Source organism: Caloenas nicobarica, chromosome 6 (genome assembly GCF_036013445.1).
Source record: "Caloenas nicobarica isolate bCalNic1 chromosome 6, bCalNic1.hap1, whole genome shotgun sequence".
In the NCBI taxonomy this organism is placed as follows: domain Eukaryota; kingdom Metazoa; phylum Chordata; class Aves; order Columbiformes; family Columbidae; genus Caloenas; species Caloenas nicobarica.
Genome location: NC_088250.1, coordinates 27,909,846 through 27,936,852, shown reverse-complemented (window position 1 = coordinate 27,936,852; position 27,007 = coordinate 27,909,846). Strand labels below are relative to the sequence as shown.

The window sequence follows — 27,007 nt, the reverse complement described above, 5'->3', positions numbered from 1 at the left end:
GTGCAGTTGCTGGGGCCCTGGGAACTGCTTGGTACGTGGCTGCCCAGCATAACAGAAAGGAGCAAGCTGACCCCATCACAGTCAAGAGCCTGCAGTGTGTGCAGTTTATACCAACAATTTAGGCTGGTGCTGTGCTATGATATACAGATGATTGGACTTGAAAAGAAGAAAATCTAATAATGACAACTAATTAAAAAAAGGTGATAAGAATTGCTTTCTATGCACTTTTCTATTTTAACATAGATGTAGGTCTGTTTTCATAGTAATAGTAATAATATCAATAATAAAAATAATAATAATAATACTAATAAATCTCCTTGCAGCTGTGTTTTGTTCCATGTAATAAAACTTAATAAGCTGTAGATAAGGATACCTCGCACTGGAACAAAAATTCTGCTTGGATTATACTAATTTGTCAGTTTGATCTAAGACATCTATCTTATTCACGTCTGGTAAGGTGAATTTGAAAGGCTGGCTTTATTCCTGCTTCTTGTTCAAAGGAGAGAAAATATTAAACACTCTGGATTTCTTTTGTGCTTCCTCTTGTGCTCTTTTTTTTCTTTTCCTGTCTCTCTGAGAAATGATGTATGATTTTTTTTTCCAAATTAGCTCTATATTTGCTCCCATCTTTTGTCAGCAACTCTTAGCTATTGTACCATAAAATGAAAAAATAATATACAGTTACTATGGGCATGAAAATAGTAAAATGCTTTGTTCAACTTCTGTACAGTGACATAGCTTAGGAGTCAGAAATAAAGAACATCTAGAAACCTCTAGCCAAGCATCTCATGGTTGAATTTGTCATGTTGACAATGCCTTTTCAAAGCATTGTTGGGTTTTTTGTTTGTTTGGGTTTTTTTTTTGTTTGGTTGGTCAGTTATTTTTTTTAAATGCTACTTTTTCTACATAGGGACATTATCTTAATGTAAACAACCTAAACCAGTATGATAAATGGTTAACATTTTATCAACATACATGATACCTAGAGTGACTAAAGATAGGGCAATTCTCTGTCACAAAGGTATGTTCATTTCAGCTAAACTTGGATCATGAAAGCTTTCAGATATCCATGATGAAATTTTGCTCAGAGAAAGAGAAACCCACCTCAGTAGAGGACTTCTCTTCAAGTATGAGCCCTGCTCTTGGGATGGGCTAGTTGCTCACTTAGTGAACTAGTCCTAGCTTAAGTAACACCATGGGTCTTGGTGCTCCCGCATCCTGTTTGACATCAATTTGCACCAGTATGTCAGTAGGCTGGGGCTGGTATCTCACTTTGATTTACATTCTGTTCAATGCTTAGCAATGTCTTGAGAAGTACTTGAAATCTACATGGGTCTCCTAACATCTGTTCTGCCTGGGGTAGTTAATTTAAAAATGGGATTTAGAGGAACCTCTTCCATTCTTAAAATTCAGCTGCACAGAGCTGAATTACAATCTTTCATTTTATCCTTTTAAAATTGCATCAGAGGTCACCTTTTCCCTCTGTTACTCTCTTTGCAAATTTGTCTGCAACCTCAGTCTCTTCACAGATAAAAATAGTCCTCCAATTTCCAAGCTGAAGATATTCTTGCCAGTTTACCCACATTTGTATTTCAGCCAGGCCTGGGATTTTAGTTCCCTTAACTGTCATATGAAATCTTCCTTTCCAGCCCTCTGCAGCAAACAAGATATCCTTTTTATTGGATAGAGTGATTAACGAGGAAAGTAAGTGTCCACTTGATGCTCTAACCCGCAGCTCAGAAATACTCATTTATTGTTCTTCCTGTTCAAGCTGTGATCTTGGCTGATGTCCTTTGGTAGGCTAAATGTTGAGGATTTCAGTTCAAGTGTCAGTTTAAATAGTTTCCCAAGTACATATTACCTTTGATTAGTATTCTCTGAGAGCGAGGGGCCATGTATAGGAAACTTCTCAACAGTTGCCCTGACTGTGGTGTTGTAGCAGCCTTCTCTCTTCATTCAACAGTGTATAATATAACACGAAGAAAGGCCAGAAAAGACTGAAATGGTTCATTAAAGTTATAAAGGTTTTACTGAAGTCCTGTAGAAGTCACTGGAAAGACTCCAGTCAGTTTTGGATGAGACTTATGGCTCAGAGGATTTTCTGTGTAATCCACTTTTATCCTCATCACTTAGTGACTGTGTTCTTCCATTCTCTTTTTAATAGGAAAGGCTCTGATTCTTCCTTATAATGCTGTAACATGTTGTCACCTGTTCATTCAACATCTTACTTGAATAAGAACCACCTCTGCAACCATACCCTGCCTGCAGAAATCTAGGGTGCTTGCACTCTTTTCTTGAGACAAGTGTCGTGGCAGCCAGTGAAAAAAATGCAAATATCTCCATTGCATTTCTAAGTTCAGAAGGTTTCTCTTGTATGAACAATAAGAAATCTTTTGGAAAGATTTCACTGCTTATTAGAGGAGTCATTAATCAGCCTGGAGATGATGGACTCAATGGGATTCTCAAACGCCACATGATAGCTGGAGTTCTAGCAGCTGGGTAGAGCTGAGCATCTCCTATATTTTCTCTAGGGATTAGACTCTTCTTATCCCATTTCCTAGCCAAGGACGTTTTACTGTTCAGTTAAACTGGGTTCAGTTATAAAATCAAGTGTCTGCCAGAAGTCTCGCGTATACCCTGGAGAGTTCCAGAACTGCTGCCAATTAAAACAAAATAGTCCTGATCAGATGCAGGTTTAGGGGAAGCTGTTATGTGTGTATTAGATCTGTAAATGTCTTACTACTTGGTGTGAAGTTACTTGCATCAGTGTAAACGTCTAAAATTCCAAAGAAAATTTGTCATCGGCATTTTAAATATCTAAGCCTTTAAAAAGCTCTAGAGAAAGTTAACAATACTTGTTTATATTACTGCAGTTGGCTCTCTTTGTTTTCTGTAATTTGTCATGAATTCAATGGAAATATAACAGTAATAAAAAAAAAGGCCCGTGGCATCTTTTATGCAGGCAAAGCCCATCAGGTAGTAGAAACATTTAAAAGGTTGAGAACTAATTCCACTTCTACTTCCCACCTGGCTAATGTTAAGTTTGGATAAGATTTGGATTATATAGCAAAACTCATTCTAACGTGATATATCCATCGACACCTTTTGCCATTGCAAAATCTGTTACATAGCATTCTGCACCTAACAGGGTAGGAAATATGTAAATGGCTTGATATAGCTATATATCTATCAAGGATTGTTTTATCTAGTGATAACTTTGTCTCTTTCTGGCAGTTCATTTATTTTCCATCTTAAAATAAAGACTAGAAAGACATTTGAAAGTGATAGGGAACAGTTCCATCAGCTGTCTGAGATTTCAGAGAGGAATTCCCCAAGCACTGTGCAACTTCCTACACATCCATCACATGCTGTTCATTATAATTATCCTGTTAGAGTGAGGTACCAGCTCTGATGAGATGCAGTACTATGGAGAAAGCCTTTTACTCTGATGGCTTTATCAGATTCCAGTTGGTATTTTATAAAGCAGCCTAGTTCAAAGCAAGCTGGCTGCAACAATCTCCTGGAGTGGCTTTGGAAGACATGGCTCCTTTAGTGTGTCCCAGCTTGTCAAGGTTTTATTGAATGGTTAAAATGACCTGGTTGGGTAGGCTACAATGGATGAACAAAGCAATGGAGTCATTTCATATACAAACTACAGTGGTACATACTTGTACAAATTCTGCTGACTGCTTTGAGTAAATGTGCTGAACTTCTGGGCAGATAGCACCATGGATTTCAGGGCTGGATGACTGAGGTAATAACTGATATGGCATTGAAAGTGTGTTGGATTTCATCATGCTTGCTGAGTATGTAATGTTTTAATAATTCCTCACAATGTGCCTGGGAAACCAGGAGACCTAGAACTGGCCAGGAAATCTCACTATAGTTTCATTCCACTGTAAGTACTGTGTTCAAGTGACTTTTTCTTTGGGTTTTCTTATGAATTTTGAAATAATTTTGGAACAATTACTTTTAATTATTTGTGTTATTATTCTTAAGTAGACTTTTATTATTTTAAGTAGCACAGGGCTGCGTCACTCTGGGTAAAATAAAACATAAACAGTACTGCTACTGCAAGTTATCTACTGAATATTTGAAATAAACCTAGGAAACTTGCCTCTTGTTTGGTCCCATGTAGTAGAATGAAGTAGATAAGAGATTTTTTACTTTTAATGTTGTGCAGTGTTGGTATAAATGAGCAAAATAATACTGTCATCAGTGGCTGCATTTTGACTCATATTTAAAAAAAAAAAAAAATCTAGTCTGTTTGCTGGGATCCCTGTGCCTTGGAGGATGCTTTGTTTCTTCACTTGCACATTGCCTTGTTCACACCCCTGTAGTCCCGTCAGTGCAGAACTAACACACAACATTTGTATCATATGCTGCAGCTCACGAAGGTTCAAGCAAACTTGCGATTCCTTAGTTGTCAGTTCCTGAAGTCACATAGATCTGAATGAATTTGATTTTATTGATATAAAGCTAAACTTGAACTTGAAATGAAAGGAGCTGGGAAATGCAAAGCAGATATGGCCACGTGGAGATGGTCTGTCTGGGCTACCAAATGAGCCTTTCTGCACCCAGGCATGGCCTTGATAGAGGACACTTGGACATGTTTAAATCCTTCTAAGAATTAAGGTTTTGATTTTTGATTCCCCTTCCCTCCCCCATTTCGGGTTCAAGTAAAATTTTGAAGTCAGATGTGTTTTCCCAGGATGGACAGATACATTTTGTAATGAATTCCAAAGATTGTGTCTGAATAACAATACCTATTTCAACCTTGAGGGCCATTAGAAACCCAGTGAGCTTATTTAACTATAGATGTACCTGGATGTCTGGAAACAAAAAAAAGTCATGTTGATTATGTTTGATTTTTATTATTTGCAGGGGAACGTGACCTTTTCCTGCTCAGAACCACAAATTGTTCCTATCACCTTCGTCAGTGCCAGTCGAAGCTACTTGTTACTACCAGGCACTCCTCAAATTGATGGTTTGTCAGTCAGCTTCCAGTTTCGAACATGGAATAAAGACGGCTTACTTCTGTTCACCAAATTGTCTGAAAATTCAGGACCTCTCTTGGTTTACCTCCACAGTGGGAGACTGACACTACTTATTCAGAAAGAGACAGAGAACCCAGTGGAAATCAGTGAAGGTACTTTAGTTTTGTCTACTCTCATCTGTCCCCCTTTAGAATACAAAGGTGCAACCCCATAGGATAAAAGGATGGTGAAATAAGGAAGAACCCAATCTTTCTTTCTCTTCTCAAATTTTCTTTTGCTTTTCAGTGGTAGAATCACCCTGTGCACTTTGAGGTAGATCTAAGCTTGGAAAGTTGGCATCCTGAGATCTCCAGACTCAGTCTACCTGATGATTATCTCAGCCTCTGTGTTCTTAAACAGTCACGCTAAATTTTCTTCAGTCAGGTCACATGAAGACCTTCCTGTTACCTGTCCTCAGATTGTGCTGAAGTCAGCTGGGAGGCAGCTCAGCTGCTGCACCGTTCCCCAGCACAAGTCGAGGCACCTTCAGGGCTGATTTGCTTTCTCTGACTGTAGCTTTACACTCTCCCTTTGTGCTTTGTTCAGAAGAGAGACTTGACCATGGACTTCCTCTCCTCACAATCCCTCACTGGCCTTCTCAGCCAGTCTGCCAGCTGCTTTGTGCAGCTCTCGAGATGCAAGAGGGCAAAATGGGATTGCCTCTCTGACCTAACGTTCAGAGGTAATTGCTTGTAAACACTTAGCAGAATAGCTATGCATTGGCTCCCAGAGACAACAGGGAAACAATTTCAGACTGCACAACAGAGGCAGGGCCAGAGTGTCCCAGCTGCTGCCCCAGTGTGACCTATATAAACCATGTTGGCATCTCAAACAGAAACATTCTTAGCCCAGGGCTTCTGCAGAACCCTTGCTGCTCTGCAGCCGTGCTGGGTGGGAGACAGGGAAAATAATCTTCTGCGTGTGTTGAATACTCAGTTTCCAAAGGTGGATAAGTAATAGACTGATGGAATTGAGGTGGAACTACGTAATAATAGTAATAGTAGTATTTTCTGAAAGAGCAGCTGTTTAAAAATATGTAATATTAAAATATTCCCAATACAGACTAAAAGAGGGCAGATGTGTCTATTAAAAGAAGCAGAGAGAAAATCTGACAGAGTTGTCAAAGCAGAGCTGTTCCATATGTGTGTTTCATTCCCCTTTACAATATAAAATGAGGCAGCCCTGTACCTATCCTTATTCATGTACGTTGTTATAGCCTTAGCTTGCTGCAAATGAATGCTGAAAACTGACTTTCCAGCCTTTATTGCAATCTTAATTAAATTGTTGACAAAGCTGAGACCATGTCAATATTTGGTTGGGTGTATTTGTTTTTATGTAGTTCTGGAATCATGAACCTCAGCCCAGCCTTTGATGCTATCCAAAACATTGCCAACTGCCTACTTACACAGGGAAAATATGCAGAAATTGCAAGTGCCATGTTCTGCAGATGTCAGGTACTCACAATAAACTCCTACTTAATCAAGAATGGACCTATTTTTGCCCCAAATGGGATGTATTTTGTTTCGACATCTTTTCAAACTTCAGCAACGTATTTCACCTCAAAATGGACTTGTTCTAGTTGAAAAGGCATCTTTTTTTTTTTTTTTACCTCCCGGGAAACTGGCCTCATATTCTACGAATATTGTGCACGTGTTAACAGCTGTTACTGTGAAAATTGTCTCAATTTCAAATTCATAATGAAATGGCTTTTCCTATACATAACACCCACAATTTTTTAATTTTCTTTTAAACTGTTCTCACATCTCTTTGTGTCACAAAGTACTCGTTTGTTTTTATTTTCTGAAAGCTACAGTTACAAAAAATATTCCATTAGGGAAGGGAGTAAATACTAGTTGTCTGTTCCTGGTCTCAGTGACTTCAGCCTAAGGGCAATGTATTTTGAACTGTAATTAAGTTACTTTTGATCTGCACCACTGTGTGCAAGCTCAGATGCTTGCCCACCAATTTTTCATGGCTGTCAGATAGAGGATGTGGAATTTCTTTGTAGCTGTGTGGTGTTATTTCAAGACCCACAAGATGCAACACTGATTTTCAGAATGAGGAGACAGAGAGGTTATTTCCCCCTTTGCACAAGTGTCTAGAAGAGAAAGAGGTTACCCAGTACCATAATCGCTCATGTACCTTCATAGATTCCTGGTCAGAGCAACAACCCCAGATCTCACAAGACCCATATCAAAATCCAATATAGAAAGGCTTCAGTACAGCCATCAATAAGACTGCATGCTACCTTAGCGCTGAAGGGTTTTAAGAAACACAGATCCTACTGTTACCTGCTGGGGTTTGTTGGGTTTCATATTGAAGCCTGAGAGAGGGTATGACTGTCTCACTGAATCTAATCCTCTGCAATCTCAGGCATGTGTTTTGTATGAGAAGCTCAACAGAGATCTTCTCTGAAGACTCCTGTGAGCTACAAGCATTTACCAACAGACTGAAAATAAGACATAAACATCCACAAAATGGTAGTAATTGCTATCAGTAAGACAAAGGGCCCTGCTAGCTTGGTGAGTGCCTGCAGTACCAAAGGCAGATTAGATTGAAATGAGAGATGACCCTCTGAAACAGTCTCAAAAGCTTGCTGCTTCTTTGGCCTTTTCTTCTATGCCAGTTTTTTTCCAGAGGCAACGTGTACTTTTCAGCTGCCAGTTCTCCCTGTTCTGGGGGCAGCTGCATGTTTGTGGTCACAAGTTGAAAGCAAAAGGCAGTTTGAAGAACTCAGTTATCTCTGGCACCTTTTTTTGACTCTTTGTACTTGATTTTTGCCAGGAACCAATCTCCATGATGGGCTTTGGCATTCTGTTAACATCAATGCCAGAAGACATCGCATTACCCTGACGCTGGACAACAATGCTGCCACTGCTAGCCACGCAACCACAGTCTCCAGGATCTACTCTGGGAATAGCTACTATTTTGGAGGTAAGTTGTTTCATACAGATGCAGGACACATTTTTATGATCCAGATCGTGGGGTGCTCACCATTGAGGTCTCCCCAGATGCACTCTGTTTGCAGCTAAGAGAAAATTTGTAATAAATGATTTTAGATACCTATTGAGTTTTAGTGCATACAGTGCTGTGGGAAGATCAAAGGGTCTTGATCAACCCTGGTAGAGAGAGAATGAGCAGAACTGCTAACACAGCTGTAAAAGTGGACTATCAGTAGTGGTAACCAATGGGTACCTATATCTAGTTGGCAAAACATGCAAAAGCTGCATAGCTGTATTAGCCACAAGTGTTTTTTTCAGGTAAAAGGCCTGAGGACTATTAGTATTATTAATATTCCTGTAAATATCACTGTCCTGATCAGGCTCAGTGACTTTAGACTTCAGAGCTTAATTGTCATATGGCTCAGATCTACAAAGGTATTTAGGTACTGTGCTCCCAAGGAAATTAATGTAGATTTAGTTAAATTTTGAAAATGGAAAGAACAGTCTTGAAAAATACTACCTTCTGCTTTTTGGAGTGCAAGCATTAATTTAAATAAAGAGATTGTCATAAACTCTCATCTTTTTATCTAATATATTTCTGTGTAGTGCTTGCCACAGGGAGGCTCTGATCTCAATGAACCCTCTGGATACAGCACTGAGGATGCACAGGAGGCTTTGGATCTCAGGGCTGTCCAAATACTGAGAAGCTCAGAATACAAATGGTTTTCTTGCTTGCTGTCTACAGGATTTCGTCCTTTTATTCTGTGCATTTCCTCAGCATCAGAATTTAACCCATAAAGATTTTACAATTTGCACAGCTTTTTAATGGGAGTCAGTTGCTATTAACTGTGGAGTATAAAGATGATGAAAAAAAATCACATTTTGTTTTTGCTTAGCACATGTTAAAACCTCATATTCTGATTCCAATGGCTGGTCTTTCTCTCTTTCTTTTTCCCCCCCCTTTTTTTTTTCCTTTTTTTTAAATTTTTTTTTTTTCCTTACTGGAGGATTTATAACACAGAAGGTTATGTAGCACAAGGAATGAAAACACTTGGAATAATGAGCCTCTGAGTTCTTGCAGCAGGAAATCCCAGCAGAAATAGATGAACATTCCAGTATTCTTCTCCACCTTTTCTCTTTTTCCCACAGGGTGTCCTGACAATTTCACCGATTCCCGATGTTTAAATCCCATTACTGCTTTTCAAGGCTGTATGAGGCTCATCTTTATTGATAACCAGCCCAAGGACCTCATTTTAGTTCAGCAAGGCTCCCTGGGGAATTTTAGTGATTTACACATGGATCTGTGTGGCATCAAAGACAGGTAATTATTGTTTCCTCTTTCTCGTATTTGTTCTTTTTTCCATCATAGTGGTTTATAAATACAGGTTGCATTAAGTGAAAATTCTAATCTGCCAACATTACAGATATTAGGCATAACAGAGCTACTAATATAAAATATTACAGCGAAGATAGGAGGACTGTAGGGGAAATGGTTTCAATTACATGAGGTTCTCTTCACGTTGACTTGTAGGAAATAGAGTATGCAAATTCAATCAAACTACAGATTGGTGAAAGAAATAAATTTTATGCATAAACAACATTTGATTGCTTTGAAGTTTTAGAGGGAAATGAAAGAGAAGGAAAAATTATTTGATTCATCAGAACATGTTATCCCCTTAATATGCTATCTGTTTTTGCTTAAGTAGATAATTTGCAATTTTTCTTATTAGCCATAACAGCATAGCATGTTTATAATGAAGATATGGTACACCTCATGCATCATACTGCCCATTCAGTAGGACGATATAATGATGAAATGGTCTATATGAAAGACACATTTCAGTTTAAAAACGGATCTGAATCTTTCCTGAGCTGAAACCTGACAGGAAAACCTGATTTTCTCATAAAGAGTAGAGAGGAAATAAGCAACCAATTGAAGTATTTCATAATTTCTCCTTTACTTTCTATGGATTTTTAGTGTCTAAATATTTCCAACTTATTTCTGCAAATGTGTACTTTGAAGTTAGTATGTGGAATAATAGACTCTGTGTTTATTTTATTTTATTTGTTTCATCTAGCTAAGATCTGAAAAATGGAAATGCAACTGATGGAAAATATAATGTGCTTGAGATAGTTAAGAGAATAGTAAGGTTGCTTTTGGAAATGTTATAAAAGCTTAAGCATTGAATGTATTTGTTTCAGACATGTTGCTTAGAGAGATGGAGCTGAAGGCTGATCTCTATTATTCTTTAGTGTAGGAGGGATCAGCCCGCTGTGGCTGTGATCTTTTGAAAAGTGAGCATAACCTCTGTTATGTGAGACCTTTGCGCTCATCTTTGTTCATGTTTGTTAACTTGTATAGAGACAATACTGACTCTGCTGATCAAACCTGTTTCCATGTTTAACGATGACTGAATTCAGGTGGACGTGAATTTCACGGTTGGTGTAACTGAAATGGTAGATGGAACTGGTAAGATGCAGCTGATTTAACAAAAAGAAGTAAAATGTAAACTTTCCCGAGAATTAAGAGAAAGAAAGTATTTTGCTCTTTTCTTGGAAAAACAGATTCTTTAAGATCCAATGAACCATGCAAAGGGAACTTTCATATTTCTGTATTGGAACAGAAGAGAAATACTCTCTTATGATGTAGAGGTGCTATGGGTCATTGTCACCAAGTCCAGGCTAGAATCTATGGTTCTATTGCAAGTGTCTTTCTCATCTTCAGTGTCCCAAGGACGACAAGCGTCAGTCTGTGGTCATACCACACAATTACCTAGGGCAAGGATCCAAACATAATAAAAATCATGGCGCTTTACAAAATCATTGCCTTGAATATATTACACATCTAAACATAAGTTATTCGTTATCTAGTAAAGATTAAAGCACTCTCTTCCAGCGTGGTTCTTGGACATCCTTAAATTTATGTGTCTGTACTATGTGATCTAGGTAGATCTATAGTAGTTATGATCTGTAATAGTTATGATCGTATGTTGGATTTGATTTACCTAGATCATATAGTAGATATGATCACAAAAGCAGAGTAGATTAAAAAAAAAGGAAAAAAAATTACAATGGGCAAAAGTGATTCTCTTATGGCTGGAGTTGGTGTATCAGTGGAGGTGCCATGAAGGGGAAAAGAGAAGCCTGCAGTAAGGAAAGGCATTGGGCTGAAGGTCAGAAATTGTCTTCATCATGGAAGGGCGAGAGCCTCAGTGGTGCCGTGGAGGTTGCAGCTTTCTCCTTCAGTGAAACACCCTGTGCTCTGTCTCCCTGTCTGACAACTTCAGTAACTGTGCTGAAGCTGTTTCGCATGGAAGAAGGAGAGATTTTTGGATTTTTTTTTTTGTCTAAATCATATGACACATTTTATGCATTTGGGGCACAGACTTGAGGGAGGTTAAATTTACAGAACAGATTTCAGGATATTACAAAAGTTGTTCAAAGTTTCACAGGGTAAAGTACTACTGGTACAGTACTAAAGTCAGGAGTGGTCATAGCAGGGACAGCTGGAAAGAGGGATGAAATTCAAAGAAAATAAGGAAAATACAGACAAGAGACAAATCCTTTGTGTTATTTTGCCAACACAATTGGTCCTAAGCAAGTGGTTGAGCTGGAGAAAGCCTGAACAAGAAAGTATTTGTGGTGTGTGTTCCTCCTAACCACTTCTGAGGATTTTAGGTTCTGCAAGCCTATAATACGGCATAATTGGTTACGAGAAACTGTACATGGAAAGTCTAGGAGAACAGGAGATTTCAATTAAATCCTAAAGACTTATTGCTGTCTAATCTGCACAGTGCACCCTTGAGTATGTTTTCAAATCTTGTTCAAATTGGTTCATTGCACAAAATGTCTGACACTTCCAGTCACTGTAATTCAGCTATTCACTGTAGTTCCACTGGTGTCCTATATCAGTGCAGCTCTGGACTACTGGAAAGTTGGTATCTGGCTCCAGGCATGCAATATCCAGCTGCTCGTTCTCTCAATAAAAGGAGTGTTAAAATTCTGTAAAAGCGTCTTCTTAGAGAAATGCGATCTCCCCTTTCTTAATTATAAGATTTATTGCTGTGTGCACTGTAAAGCATGTGTTTTTGTAATTTTTAATGCATGTGGGAATTTTGTAGCTTAATTAACATGTAAATGGGACATTAGTCTTAGTTATCTAAGCAAAAAACCTCTTTTGAGGAATATGTTGCTATTTAGAAAGCAGTTGATTTGTTACAGGCTGGTGGGCCAAACTTATTTAGACCTGGGCTCTTGAAAGCAGTGGTTAGGCAGCTCACTGCAACTTGTGGCAGCTCCTAAAAAGAGAATTAATGACTTTGTTTTGAGAGATTGTAAATGGGACTACTATTGATGCCTGCAGTATGCTTTTGAGAGAGAATCTAATTGTGTAAGCATATTATATACACGCACAGACACACCCCAGGATTCACTGTATAAAGCAACGAGCCTCTCTTAATTTAAATTCACCCATCTGAGGGACTAACCCTTAACATCTCATCAGCTCTTATCTCTAGTATTTGGACTATTGGTGCACTCAAGTGAATTTGCCATGACTGCCTTCGTCTTCCTGTATTTGTTATTTCCATACTTCAGTAATTATTTCTCAGGAAATAAGTGCCCTGTCACAAGCCGAGCTGACCGAGAGTTCACACAAAAAATGGGTATCTCCATACAAATATACAGAGTTTTGCCTTCTTTCCATCTGATATCTAGGGAGACAGTGCCAAGTGAAAATAATTTTGCAGACACAAGTGAACTTGACCCTGTGGCCGACTCTGCTTTGAGCAGGGGACTCTTGCCAGAGACCTCCAGAGGCTCTGTGCAGCCTCAGCGATCCTGTGAATGAGGCCACCCACTAACTGCTCTGGTCCTGGCTGAGTGGACAGTTCAGGATGTACCTGAGAGAGCTGTCTCCTGTGCTTTCAGTAGGATGTTAAGATATTGTACAGTCTGGATTTGAACACAGCAATATGGACTGTCCCGATGATGGAAGAAGGCTAGTTAGCACCATCTATTAAGAGACTGCTTGTTTCTAGCCCTCAGCTGCAGTACCAGCATCACTAATGTTCCTACTGCTGCATTTGGAGTTGCCTCTGATTTACCATCCTCTTGCACGATACCTACATGTTGTCCTCGGGTGGCACATCCTGTGCAAGGAGAGGCATCTCTGATCTGTTCATATCAGAGCTGTGTTTGCTCCCCAAGCCCTGAAAAGTAGTGGCGTATTCCATTCTTCATTTTCTTCAAGAAAAAGCTGTTCCTGCAAACTGTTCCCAATGCCTTGTGTTATGAAGTGTTAGAGGTCATAACTGCCTTCAGTGAATTTATCCCCATTCCAATGAGAGGTAAAGGAAAAATGAGACAATATCCTGCTAAGCCATGGAGGTCTGCTACATATTTGAAAGGAAGTTGATTTAATTTTGTCCCTCTTTGTTGTTGCCTTTTCAGAATTTCTGCTTGGTTAGGAGTGCAGGGGCACATCAGGGATTGTTTGCTATACACTGAATTAATAAGTCAGAAAACAGAATTTCTTACAGCATGCTGGCATTTCCCCTCTATGGCATGCTACAGAGCAGAATGTAACAAGGCAGAGATGTCTGGAAGTAAAGGTGTCAGTAAGTCCGTGAATTCAGAGACTTCTTGTTGGGGAGGGAAAGAGATATCTTTGAGTACCTATGCAGTCTTTTGCAGCAGTACATGTACTATGTTGACCATGTCTGACCAAATGCCATCTGGCATAGGCCCAAACAAATAAATGTAGGCTCTCTTTGAATCTATTTTCTCTTCAGAGCGATATAGATTAATCTAATGGCTACAGGGAATGTACAGCCCTCACTCCTGGTGTTTTGCACTGTAAGTATTTTTGGGAAGGGAGGCGTCTTCTGGGGGTGACATATTAAACTTAAAATCTTCCAGCAGAAAGCCTGAGCAGTAAGAAAGCCTAATGAGAACAGAATAATGCTTTTTGTCTTTGGCCCTTAATCTGTAGGGAGGACATCAGTGTCAAGGGATGGTAGCAAACAGCATAAGAAATTCATTTGCTTCTCATAGATGCTGTAAATCAGAAGGGATTCACTCTCTTGAGCCCCATGAAGTCTCTAGCTTTAAGTGTATGGCCAGGATCCCTGTTTTTCACCTACAGGTAGCATGTTAGGGGCTTTACAGCTGCAAGCTCAAAATACTTTCTTAAGTACTTTTGGTTTTGAGAGAAAAAAAACAAAGAAACAAACCCACCACAACAGGATGTGTTTTTTCCTAATAGTGTCTTTGCTCATGCATTTCCCTCCTCAGTATACTTTTTACAGACTTCTTGACCCTGTCAAACAGTGTCCTAGAAATGGGTTATGGATGTGGTTACAGAAACTTCTCACTCAGCAGGGTAAGAAATCACAGCTGCATCTAGTGCAGCAGGCAGCTGGGCTGGCAGAGAGCTCTTCTTTCAGTCTTTTTAACACTGATGAAAGGCACAAGGCTGCTCTCCCTAGGGGTGCCAGTGCTTCCCTTCCCTAGCTGGCATGTGCGTGTGGCAGAACACAGAGTCGAGTCTTCTTATTCCTTCTCAAACTGACAAACCCTAACCTGTTTCTTCAGGATAATGGTAACAAAAGTATTAGTTTCTCTAGTGCTAATATTGATTCTCTAACCCAATGTTTATTCACTGCTGTGATGAGCCATAAACTTAGATCAGTTGCTGTTTTCTTCGTGCAGTGTTTTCCCTTGTTGGCTTAGAAGGGAAATGTGCTTGCTGCCATTCTCCTGATCTAAGCAGGACCCCTGCACCATAGCATTGATACCAAAATACCAAGCTCTTACCATATAAAGCCTTTGTTTTAAAACTTGTGGCAACTGGCAATTCTACAAATCTTGAAATACAAAAAAGATCTGGTGAGAAAAACAGGTGGGCAAATGTGTCTGAGTGAAGAGCAGCAGGGAATGAGCATACCTTGTGAAGTAAACACTAGCCAGGGTTGCCACTTGGTGTTTTTCTGTCCTAGGTTAAATAACATTCTTGCTTCTAAATTTCTGGTCTCTACAAATATAATTAGAGCCCAATGTCTTTCTTGAATGGCCCTGTCTATATGAAAAGACACAAACAGGTCTAGAAAGCACCTCCTGCAAAGAAAGATTGATTAAGCTCTGGTTCTTTAACCAGAAAAGCGATTGCTGAAAGATGGCAGCATAATGGTCTTCAGGTGGTAAAAGGCTGCTGCAGTGCAGAAGGGAATAATCATCTTTTCTGACCTGGATGTCCCGGAAAGAAGGTATGGTAAAGGCTGCCTGAGGAGACTGTGAAGTCTCTGTCACTGAAAGGCTTTCAGAATAGGTTAGATGAGCATGTGAGAAATAACAAACACAGGTACGGGTGATCCTCCCTTGCGGTGTGAGCATGGACTAAGTGATCTTCTGAGTTCTCTCCAGCTCTGTGCAATTCTGCTGCATTCACTCAGGCTTCTCCTCCAGATGGAACAGCTGTGTCTTGTTCTTCCTCTAGGAGTTTTGAAATGTCAACAATAATAACACTGCTTAAGGGAAAAGAAAAAAAAAATACATTTCAGGAATTCAGCTCAGGATTTCTCACACCTGTGAGAAGGTTCATTTGGTAGATGTATCTCTCAGACACTCTTAAAGCACTGCTGTGGCAGGCAGTAGGGACCATGTAGTCAATAGGTATCTTTTTTTTTCTTTATCTGAGTTGAATATGTAAAGTTTGAAGTGTAAGAAAATGGGGGAGAAGGAAGAACACATTCTACTCATTGGTCACTTCCATTATTTGTTTTTTGATTCTAACAATGCATAATTCTTTTTTACAACTGCAGGATGAAGCTCTGTGATTGCAGAATTTATTGCCATGTTTTTTCTTGGGTTTTCTTTGCATGTTCCATGATGCTAGAGTGACGGTTCAGCTCAGAATGCATATTTTTCTTTGACGAACAGTAACTTGATTCCCTTCTACTTGGCTCTCTATTTTCACAAGATCTCGTGACTTCCTGGATTTGAGGTGTCTGCCTCTCTTTCAGATGTGGTCAAAATGAGGGTGAGGAGTTTGTAAGCTGTTAGGAGAAGGCGGGGACTGAGGCACTGGATAACTCTGGGAACATCTTTCCCTTAGTAAATCAAACTAACAACTATGTGTCGAACCCTTCACAACCTCTATTTCAGTTGCTGAAGGATAAAACACAAATCCAGTTGGATGTATTCACTGACCTCTGCCTTGGTCTGACCAGCCCTTTCCAAGAAGTGCATCCTCTCTGGGCCACTCTGAGGTGATGCTGTGTGCAGCTCTGCCTACAAGAGTCTGTCATTCAGGCCTCACTGCTGTTTCTAAAACTGACACTCTATTATTTTGTGTGCCAGAAACTGTTCTCTACAAGGGTAGATTAAATAGGCTAGGACTCTTCAGCCTGGAGAAGAGAGAGCTAGGCAGGGTTGTGCGATGAAGAGCAGCATGAAGGCAGTAAATAATAAACAAGAATTTGCTGTTTCTCACAAATCCAAATCTTACATTGCATCAAATTGGATGTTGTTACACACTGTAGAGGTCAAATATAAAGGAAAAAGACAGTAAGGCTTACATGAATTCATAAGCCAGAGATTGCTGGAAGCTGGCAAAGTGTTCAGTGGGATGCTCTTAAACTTACTTCATCAGCATCTTTGCTGTGACGCTGTCAGAGTGAGGAAATTGGAGGAGAGGCACTGTTGATCTGAAGTGAAATCTGGAGGTAGGTGATAATCTAAGGACTAGGAAGCCCAAGTTCATTACTGTTTTAAAAACATCCTTTTCATTGTGAGCAATTCTTTGTACATCTGTTGTTCAAAACCAAAATATGTTTTGTCATAGCGGTGCTAATCTCAAAACACAGTGGAATCTGATTGTGAAGTTTGCTAAATACTAATTATTTCTGCACTGTGTTTTTTCTTACATGGCAGTGGAGTAGTGGGGGTGTGGGTCTGTGTGTGGGCAAACAATGGAAGGCATAGCCCAGGGAAAATTCAGGCAGCTTCTCATTTAAAAATAAATGAAATGGGTAGGAAAACAAATATGCAGATGCTGAGAAGTTGGCCACACTGTTGAGAAGCTCTGGGATTTCCCATTCAGCTGTTGGCTGGAATGCCAGATTTTGGGACTAGAAATACTAGTGTCAGTCCTGAAGCTGACTTGGTTGTTTGCTGTGTTGGCATCTCGTTCAGAGAATAGATGCAGGAATATAGGCATGAGAGATACTACAGCTCAAGAGTTGCCATGGATATTAGGAAAATGTGCCAGAAAATCATTAAACCTCAGTCCAGAAACACTGTGGATTTCCAGCCCTTCATCATATGGCACAGATGGTCCCTTTGGGCTGAGCAAGGCTGTTCACTCTTACAGCAGATGGACCCCTTAGAATACAGCAGCAAGGGCTGCAGTGTTGCCTGCAGCCCAAAGGCGTTGGTTGATTAATCTCATCCACTTCTTGCATGCCATGGGACAAACTGTTTTGTAGTGTTAGTCACAGAGAAGAAAATTCCATTTCCAGGACTTCTTGCACACTGTGTGTACACAAAGAAGTAAGATCTGGTGTTGGTTTCCTCCAAAGTCTGTAAAGAGAAGTGCTTAGGAGTTGTTGCAGTTGACATAGCTTGTGCCAAACAGCTTTCTTTAAGGGGAAACCTGGCCTCATTTTCCTCTGACTTGACACCTCTCATGGAAATATTCTTCTTTGCCTCATGAGATGGTGCTAGACAAATGGTTGCTTCCACAAGGCTTTTGAGGCACATCCTTTGATGTATCATGTCCTCCTAAGACTCCTACTTAATGATGATGTTGGTTACATTAATGCTCTTGAACTCCTGAACCCCCATAACAAAGGATGTAGTTTTTAAGTATACCAGTGACAGACAAACCTCTGTTAAGGAGCCTGCAATTTCATATGATTCTGCTGTTCCTGCCAGGGCTGAAATAGTTTGAAACTGTTGGCTTTTTGGTAGCAAAGTTTACCTGGTCAGTGGTAGGGCTAAGGCGGTTGCAGAAGCATGGTGTTGTACACCCATTGTTATGTTGTTGTTTTATACACCATTTGTGCTTGTGTATATGAGACTAGGTTGTCTTGGGATTAAGAAAGCCATTTACGAGCTGAACTTGTCATTATTTGTAAATGAACTATAAGGGTAGTCAAAGCCTGCTTTCCTTTAGGCTTGGATTCACACGAATGCATAGATAAATGCATACATTTCTCTCCCTGTCTACAACTGCTAGAGTTCTTTAATCTGATTGCTGCTGTTCATGTTGATTTTGTGCTGATGAATCTTTGACGGGGTTGTCCTATTTTTACTTGGCTGGCACCCTGCCCTCACTATAGCAAATACTGACAGAACTTGTCAAGGACAACACTGGGAACTTCAGTTCCCTTAAGTGACCTGGGGGAGGGAGAAAGAAAAAAAAAAATCACATTGAATCCACTTTGGCAGATGGACGGATGGAGCATCTTGTGGGACATCCTGGGAATTCTAGAGATCTGCAATGAAGAACACAAGGTATTTTCTTATGAATCATGGCAGTGTTTCATCTCAGCATCAGCAGGCAGACACAAGCACACACTGCTATTGCTGTCCTTATTAAACCAAGATTCATCTGCATATTTGAATTCTCCTAGCAAATACAAGTGGAGAGAGCGGTGTGTGGTATACATAATAATCACTGCGACGGGATTAGTGTTAGCAGCTTACCAAATTAGGGAGAAGCATATTGAGTTGATTCATGAGTTTGCTTCCCTGTACTACTTGAGCTATAGAGCAGAGATAGTGTCCTTAGTCCCTATCCTTTTATCTTCACCCATGTTTTATCTGTGAAAATTTATCATAACATTTTCGTAATAAATTAGCTTAAAGTGTTCTTTTTTCTTACTAAATAGAGCCAACCTTGTAAAACCTATGTTATACCTACTTCCTTTGTAGATTCCATTAGATTTTACTATTGATTTTTATTTGTAAGAAATAATAATTTTTGACTTTTTCCTCCTTTTAGTACTGAACTTAACATTGCTTCATGTGTTGTACTGTCAAAATGGGCCTTTGGGAAATTAATTACTATTGCAGGTGAAGGGTGTTAGGATAAATCTGATGAAAGCACAGTCTCTTTTTATGTTTCCCAAATCTCCTCTAAGATGTAATGTATGCCTTGCAGCAGAAGCCAAACTTTATATTTTTTTTTTTTTCCTGAAGTTGGCCATGCAAACGAGAAAATATCCTGGCTAATTATGCCCAGTGAGTTCTAATTTTATTTATTACAGTCCCAGGCTGGGATTGAAAAAGCAAACACTTAATATGGCATTCACCCCCACATAAATACCTGCAGTGCACTGCAGAAAAAATACCTCGCCCTCTCAAACCAACAAAAAAAACAGCCAAACAAAAAAAACCTCACAATTTGTCATCCATACTTTTCATGCTCTCTAGTATTCCTATTTTCAGTATATAGTGTCTTCTCTGCAGAAATGACAATTATTATATAGTCCTGATTATTTTCTCTTTACAGAAAGTCCTCTTATGTTTTCCCTTTTTGGTTTTATAGCAATGAGTCAGATGCTTTCAGATCATACTCCTTGAATTCAGATGATGATCAAACCTGGAATGAGTTGAAGACATAAGAGGGAGTGTCATCTGTCCTTTTTTAAAACATTTATCATTTTGGGTAAATCCCAAAGGAGATTTGAATATTGCTCACCTGCATCTCTGTCATCAGCCAAAACAAAGCATTTAAACAGCACATGTTCAGATGCTGGAATACCTGGATCTGTTTCTAGAATTGTTCCAATAAAAGCTACATATAGGAGAGGCTGTCCTGCCTAGTTATGAGGATCTGATGGTCCAGGTAAAGACCAACAGCAGAAAGCAGCAAGTCAGGCCCATGAAGGGTGCACTGCTCTGTAGAAATATTGTGTTTCATGGAAAAATAAAGATGTGTCCTTCAGATTCATCTGTCACACTCACGTCACTTCATTTGAATTGGAGACAGATCATATTTTAATTTAGTTTAGTTCTTTTCCAGATAAGTTTGCTTCTTTATATGTTTTCATGTGAAATATGAAAAGAGTGCTGAATTCAAATCTCATTTACCTGATGCCACTAGAGATCAAGAGCAGTGCTGATCTGGTCCTTTAAAATGTGTTTAGTAAATGCTGTAAGGGGTAACTACAGCTGCAAAACTCCTTCCTTATGACTGCAATGACTTGTAGGTGTGGAAGGATGCTGGAGTTGGAGATAGTTTTTGTCTTTGATACAGAGAGGAGGTGCTTCCCAGTAGTGCTGGAGAGGGGCTTTGTCCCAAATGAAACCCCTGGGGAGAAGGAAGGCAGTTTCAGGTTGGTAGGGGGCTACTTAAGTGGCTTTTGGAATCTGACTTGAGTGTGGAATTGAGTTTCTGGGGGCACCTGAATAAAGGTCACCCCCACTACTGCTCCTTTAGAATCAAAATTGATGGGATGAGCAACCCCATGGTAAATTAAAGGCCAGCTACTGGGATGCATGTAGGATATAATATCCTGTCCTTGTCTGTTTGATTTTTGCAGATGGCTTTTCTGCTTTTGCTTTGTAAAATTATGAATTCTAAATGGAACAGCTGTCTGTACAGGATGGTTTATTTGTTTCCCTTTTTTCATTTTCAAATTTATTTATATAAAATCCTTTCTGCTGATGCCAAGCCAAACTGTCAGCACATTTACATCTATTAAAAATGTAGGTAGTCTAACAACAAAGCAATCAAACCTTAAAAAAATGCCTTTATCTAAGGCATAGATAACAGGTTCTTTTCCCTTCACTCCTGCCGATCCCAGCACAGCCTCCTCCTGTAGTTCTGTCCCAGACACATGCCTGAGGGCAGCTGGCATCAATGTTCAGATCTTCTACATGTTCATCTCACAGGGCTAAACAATTGCAGAGTCCAAGAACCAAGGTGGCCAACAATGGAAATAATAGTATATTTTAAAAGTTCAGTCATTAATTTTTGCAAATCTCGAAAAGAAAAAAAACCTAACTTTGTGACAAACTATTAAAGTGACAAAAAATGCCCCTTTTTTCTTGAGATAATTTTAAAATCTATTCAGTGTGATAGAATAAATGATTTCCAGCATGGAAAAGAAAAAATGTCTTTGTCACGTTACTTTTGTTCTGTTTGTACTCCATGGCTTCTCATAACATAATACATTTAGGGAAGAAAAATATAGATGGTGTAAAAAAGAAAAACAATGGAGTATGCCACAGCATTTTTTTAGAAGCTGTTGTTCAGTTTTCTAAAGTTGCAAGAGGAGAGAAAAGTTGGGAGGTGTGGTGATGAGAAGAGAATGTGTGCTGAGGAAAACCAAAGATCTAGAGAGAGTTAACTCTTTTGCAGCCTGTCTTAATATTGGTTTTACTTACTCTTTCTCCATTCCTCCCTCTCTTCTGGTTCTCTTCTCCCTTTAGTTAAGGAGACATAGCCCACCATTTTGCCACAAATGGACATCCAGGGGAAAATAAGAGTGGGATGTACTCCTGTGGTAGTTGCTTTTCTACTGCTCTGTGATCTGCATTTGTTTTCCCCTTGGTAGAAGCCTGAAGTTTTTACACGTTGTCTGTGTAGTAACATTGGCTGGAGTAACATTGGATGTCTCTTCAAAATGCTTGTGTGGTCTCCCCTTGAACCCATTCCTCATATCCAAAGTAATCTTTGGCAAAGCATTTCACAAATTTATGGCTCAGCAGTGAGGCAAAAACTCGTGGTGTTGCAATTGGCCTCCATCTATTGAGTTCAGTGAAAAGACACTGCCACAGAAATGCCATGAGTTTCATCATACATTCATGCCTACTATATGAAGTCATACCTGTTAATTTATACTTTGTTAATTATACATGAAATAGCTACCTGCTGAAATTAAATGAATTTGAGGTAATATTTAGGCAATGCTTTCTTGATAGAAAAACTTCTAAATTTCATGTGCTTTCTGGTTATGGCATTGTTGAGTTTTAGGGACTTGGTGGTTGTCTGAAAATAAACATATTTACAGGCTTAATATTGAGGGTGTGTGCTCCTTTTAAATTTCTCTCTCTGATAGTTCTCTTTTTTTCCCCTCTTCATTTAGGAAGAACAGGGAGTTGTGCAGGCAGGATGTGTTGTGCTGACTATAACAAAATCTGAGAGGTGCTTATTGAAATTACCGAGTTTATTTCCAGTCAAGAGTAACGTCAAATGTGTAGAACTCCTTCAGTCTTCGCACTCAAGTAATTTTGTCATTGTTGTTTCTTCATCATTCCTATCAAAGGGCCAAATTTTGCCCTCTAATGACTATGCAGTTTGTCCTTTGAATTCAAAGGAAGCACACATACAGTTTTGGAGGTGAATGTTTCATCTAAGGACAGTGAACACTTTTGTGCAGGCTCTGCATATTGCTCACTTAGATGGCTAAGGTGTGTGTTTTACAGCTTGGCTGAAGGAGGGAAAATTTTATTTGCTTCATTTATTTCTTTATAAGATTCATTCACCATGATATATTCTATGAATTAATCTGGAATCTGGAAGATCAGAGTCCCTGGTCTGTCACAAACTGTCTTAGGCAAATCATTAAATTTCAAAGTGTCTCATTTATGATTCTCGCAAAAATTCATTTGTTTGTTCATTTCAATTGCAAATAGGTCAGGGGCTGCCTGCTGCAAGTTTTTGTTTATGAATCCTTCTGTTATCCTACTGAGTTTTTTGCTAAAATTGCTTAATTCTACTAGAATGCAAATATTAATTGATATTTTAAATTATATGTATTTAAATCCTTCAACAAGAGGATCCAGGACAGTTAGCTAATGGAACAACCTACGATTTATCCTTGCCTTGATTGATTTTAATCATAGCTATTTCTTAATTTTGAGTTCTCTGACAATTAGGATAAATTTTGCTTCTCAGGAAGACACAACTGCTCAGCTAGAATGGGATTATGGTAATTATTAGAGCTGCAAAGAAATTTTGTTTCATAAGCTTTTAGAAGGATTAGTTATCTGACCAAAAACGAGATTGATGCAATTGGTGCTAATTAAAGCAAATAGACTAAGGAATAAAAAAGGTTTAATTCTGAATTTATGAATATCATTAAAGCCTACATGGCTAGTTTGACTTGTGCTTTGTGCATTGTTTGGAGAAAAACAAGTGTCTGCATTTATAAGACAAGTAGAAATGAGAAGTGACCTTCAACTTTGTAAAGCCTTTCAAAGGAAACTCTTTTAAGGGAATAAATGCTGCTAAGCCTCTGATATGGGCCTTTGGCAAACCACAAATGACTAGTAATTAGCTCTACTGCACTGGGTTAATTAATAAAGGCTAGCTTAAAATAGGCAGAAAGCATATTTGTCCATTATACTGCTGATGTAAATTATGATAATAACACAGTAGTGTTCTTTTTACCTCTCCAATGAGCTTTATTAACATCAGATGTTTCTTTTCGTCAGCACCCCTGTGATGTGAATATAACTACTGCTGTTGTGCAGGTGACATAAATGAATGTTTACTACTAAACAGAAGTAAAGACAATATGCTGGGGGCAAGGGTAGGCAAAACCAAAGCACAAATAACAGCAAATCTGCTCTTACAGGAAAAATTCATATTCATATACCACCATAGAGCTGTTGAGCCGGCTGTGCTGTTCCCACAGCCTCTGGGACAAAGCTGTTGGGGAGCTACTGGTTCAGGGGGGCTGGCATGGTCCTGCTGAGCATAACCAGTCTTGTTCGTGCCATCTTGCGGGCTGCTCTTGCTTCCCCAAGCATCGACCCAAAGCCTCTAAGTATCTCTTCACTGTTGCCAAGAGTAGGTGTAACAGCAGAGGGGCTGGCTGGGCTGACACTGTACCAGCAAGGTGTTAGGCTCTGTTAGATGATTTCCCAGCATATCATTTAAAGCCAAAATCTCATCCCTTCTTAGACTTTCTGCCCTGTAAGGGTGGGGCAAACCCAACAGTTTTCGCTGTCCCCTTTATTCCTTTCTTATTTTAGAAACACAGCACTGAGAAAGGCCCCCTGGTGCCCTGGAAAGCCAAGCATGCATTTCCCATTCTCTTTTTTTCATTTTGTATTTGTGCCCAAAAGTTAGCAGAAGCCGTAACAGATTTTTATAAGACCAATATATCTTACAGTTTTCTTAACAGATGTTACAAGTAGTTATAAATAACATACTTCTTGAATTCCATATGTGTCTAATATTTGAATAATCAAATAATGACTATAATAACTAAGCATTAATGAAAATGAATTAATCTTTCATATTAATATTTTATATGATCTTTATAATTTTATGTGTGATGGTATAAATAATGATCAAGTGAACCTGAGTTCTAGAACAAATCTCAGACTCGCATTTATACAGACAAGTATAGGTATGCATGCACGTACTTGTATATAGCATACTGAGGACGAGGTTAGTCTGATAGGCCCCTATGTGCATAAACTGGTTTCTTTGGGTTGTCCATGTTTGGCAGACTTGGACTCAGGTAAGCTGATTAACACTTGGCTGGTGGGGCTTGGGAGACTCGTGAAGATTATGGCTGTTAGTGACATACAGGTTTTTTGCTTGCATTCATTAAATGCATTTTAATTGTCAGGATTCTAGAAGAAACAGGCTGAAAGCCACAGTTAAGGGCAGTATGCACACTTGAATGCAAAAACATTTCCTAAGGGTAAGATGAACTACAATAAAATCATGTCTTCAGCTGTTATTATACAAATCTAGGTAGCCTCAGTGACTTCCCCACTAACACTACTGAAAGATGTGGGCCATAAAAATGGTTTCGAAGCTCAATTTACAGCAAAGCAAACCCTAATGGAGTGCTGGTGTGTATGAAATAAATTGATTGCCTGCTTTCTATCCACCCACCCATCACAATTGAATCAGTGGTATAAACAAGTTACTCATTTTTCAAAAGTCAAACATACAGTGTAAAAGAGACTATCTAATATACAGTAAGGTATTAAAAAAAAAAAAAAAAAGAAAGAAAAGGCAAACAACGGAACAATTTCAATTTCCATTTAGGCTGCATTTACACCAATGTAGTTTAGATCAGCATTTGCTTCTTGTCCTGGAGATTGAATTTATCTCCCACAGCTTTTGTTTCTGTTCAGTTCCCAAGCTGCATGCTGTTGTGCTTCTTTTTTTTTTCAATAATTTCCTTCACAATAATACTTTAGAGGCATACCAGCATACCAGCTAAAATAAGGGGAAGAAGAGAGTACGGAACTCGAAGCACATTTTTCCTCTTAATTCTGAGATTTTCATGTTGTTTGTGTTGCCACAAATGTAACTCAGCCTAATTTTGATAACAATGATGTCTGTTTAACTAGGGAACAGGGGATTCTCCGTTGAAACAAAATTTCAATAGCATTTTCACCTGTTACTCCTCCTCCTCTGTGCTCAGAAAATTTGTGACACTTTAATTGCTAACAAGTGGAGGACAATTGGAATGGTTTTTTATTGAGCATGATCTTTACCTACTTGCTGCATACATTAAACGGTGTTGTCTTCAGTGCTCTTATTTGAAGTCAATCATAGATCAAAGGAGTAAAAAATAATTTCAGGTATTATACAGTGATTCAGCCATAGGAAACTCTTGCCTGAATGAGGAATTGAGACAGTCTTATAATTATTTTTTCAGCACACTATTTTACAGAGATGTTTATAATTAATTGCATGGGGTTTTTTAAACTGTCTCTAATTAGATGTTTACCCAACTACTGTGAACATGGAGGAAAATGCACTCAGTCCTGGACCACGTTTTACTGCGATTGTAATGGTACAGACTACGTGGGAGCTACTTGTCATAACTGTAAGTAACCCCACTGTTTTCTACTACAGCTGGTATGTCACAGTGCACAAACTAGAGAGGAGCTTTGTGAGAGGTCATATTGTATTAAAGGATGTAGCATGTCCTGACATGATTTGAACAGGTCAAGAATTAGGCTGGGAATGCCACAGGAATCCATTTGCAAATATGCATGTTTTTGACAAATACTTTAGAGAAAACAAAACCAGATTAACTAATTGTCCACATTTGTTTTTTTTTTTCTCATATTATACATTGATTTGAAGCATCTTAAATTCATTTATGTTGCATATACATTGTAGACACTTTTGTTATCAGACATTTAGTTGAATTTAGCTGGGCTGAGCTGGGTGATTTAATTGGGCCTATATGTCAGTTTTGACACTATGGGATTCAGTGTTTTTAGATTATCTGAAAGTTCATATGGCAAGAATGCAGTTTTCAACAGTTTACAATTTTTTAAACTTTGTCGAACTATTATTTGGGCTGCTGCTATTAGCAAGAATACAGTATCTGAAACAGTTGCAGTACATGAAGTATCCAGCTACTGACATCCACAGCAAAAGGAATATTAAGGTGTCTTAAAGATGGTGGGTTTTTTTGTTGTTTGTTTGTTTGTTTGTTTTTAAAGTATCAAACAGTAGAGGCACAGCATGCTGGGAATTCTAATAAAAATAGAGAGAGAAAAGGGAAACCAAAATAAAGCCTGTTCATACAGCTGACTAAAGGGGAAACAGTTAGAAAATGAAGGTAAACTTCCTGTTCTATCACAAGAAATAAATATTTAAAAACAGTAAGAATAACAATTCCAGGAATACAAATACAACCACTCCAGGTGTTTGATGGGCACTTAAACCACAGATAGGATGAGACTGGTGAGAGATGCATTTTTTTCCCTGTTAAGGTAAAAAATAGAAGAGAAGAAAAGGTACTTAGTGGTTTGAAGCTGAGAATATTGGCAGCTGTACTGTAATTCTGGAAACTTCAATGGTCTACTAATTAATCGTGAAATCATTTGTGGTATGGGGTCTGCAGCTGATGGAAGAGAGGTCTATTCATAGCTTCATCACCTGAAGTCTACATTGTAAGGACAAAGAAAGCTCAGGATTTGATGCAGAAATCATGCCAAGCCAAATGAAGGATGGGAAGGAAAATGTTGAGTTTATAGCTCTGAAAAGAGGGTTTACATTTTTGTCCAATGTTTTTGTTGTTCTGAAAG

At 38.9% G+C, this 27,007-nt stretch overlaps 1 protein-coding gene across 1 annotated transcript in view; it reads left to right on the top strand.

Moving 5' to 3' along the window:
* Positions 1 to 27,007, top strand: part of CNTNAP5 (contactin associated protein family member 5) — a 274,435-nt gene that overhangs the window by 143,261 nt on the left and 104,167 nt on the right. The window contains exons 8-11 of the mRNA XM_065637507.1: positions 4,885 to 5,149; positions 7,821 to 7,970; positions 9,128 to 9,299; positions 25,685 to 25,791. Of these exons, the coding sequence (XP_065493579.1) occupies positions 4,885 to 5,149; positions 7,821 to 7,970; positions 9,128 to 9,299; positions 25,685 to 25,791 (694 nt within the window). The remainder of the gene's footprint in view (positions 1 to 4,884; positions 5,150 to 7,820; positions 7,971 to 9,127; positions 9,300 to 25,684; positions 25,792 to 27,007) is intronic.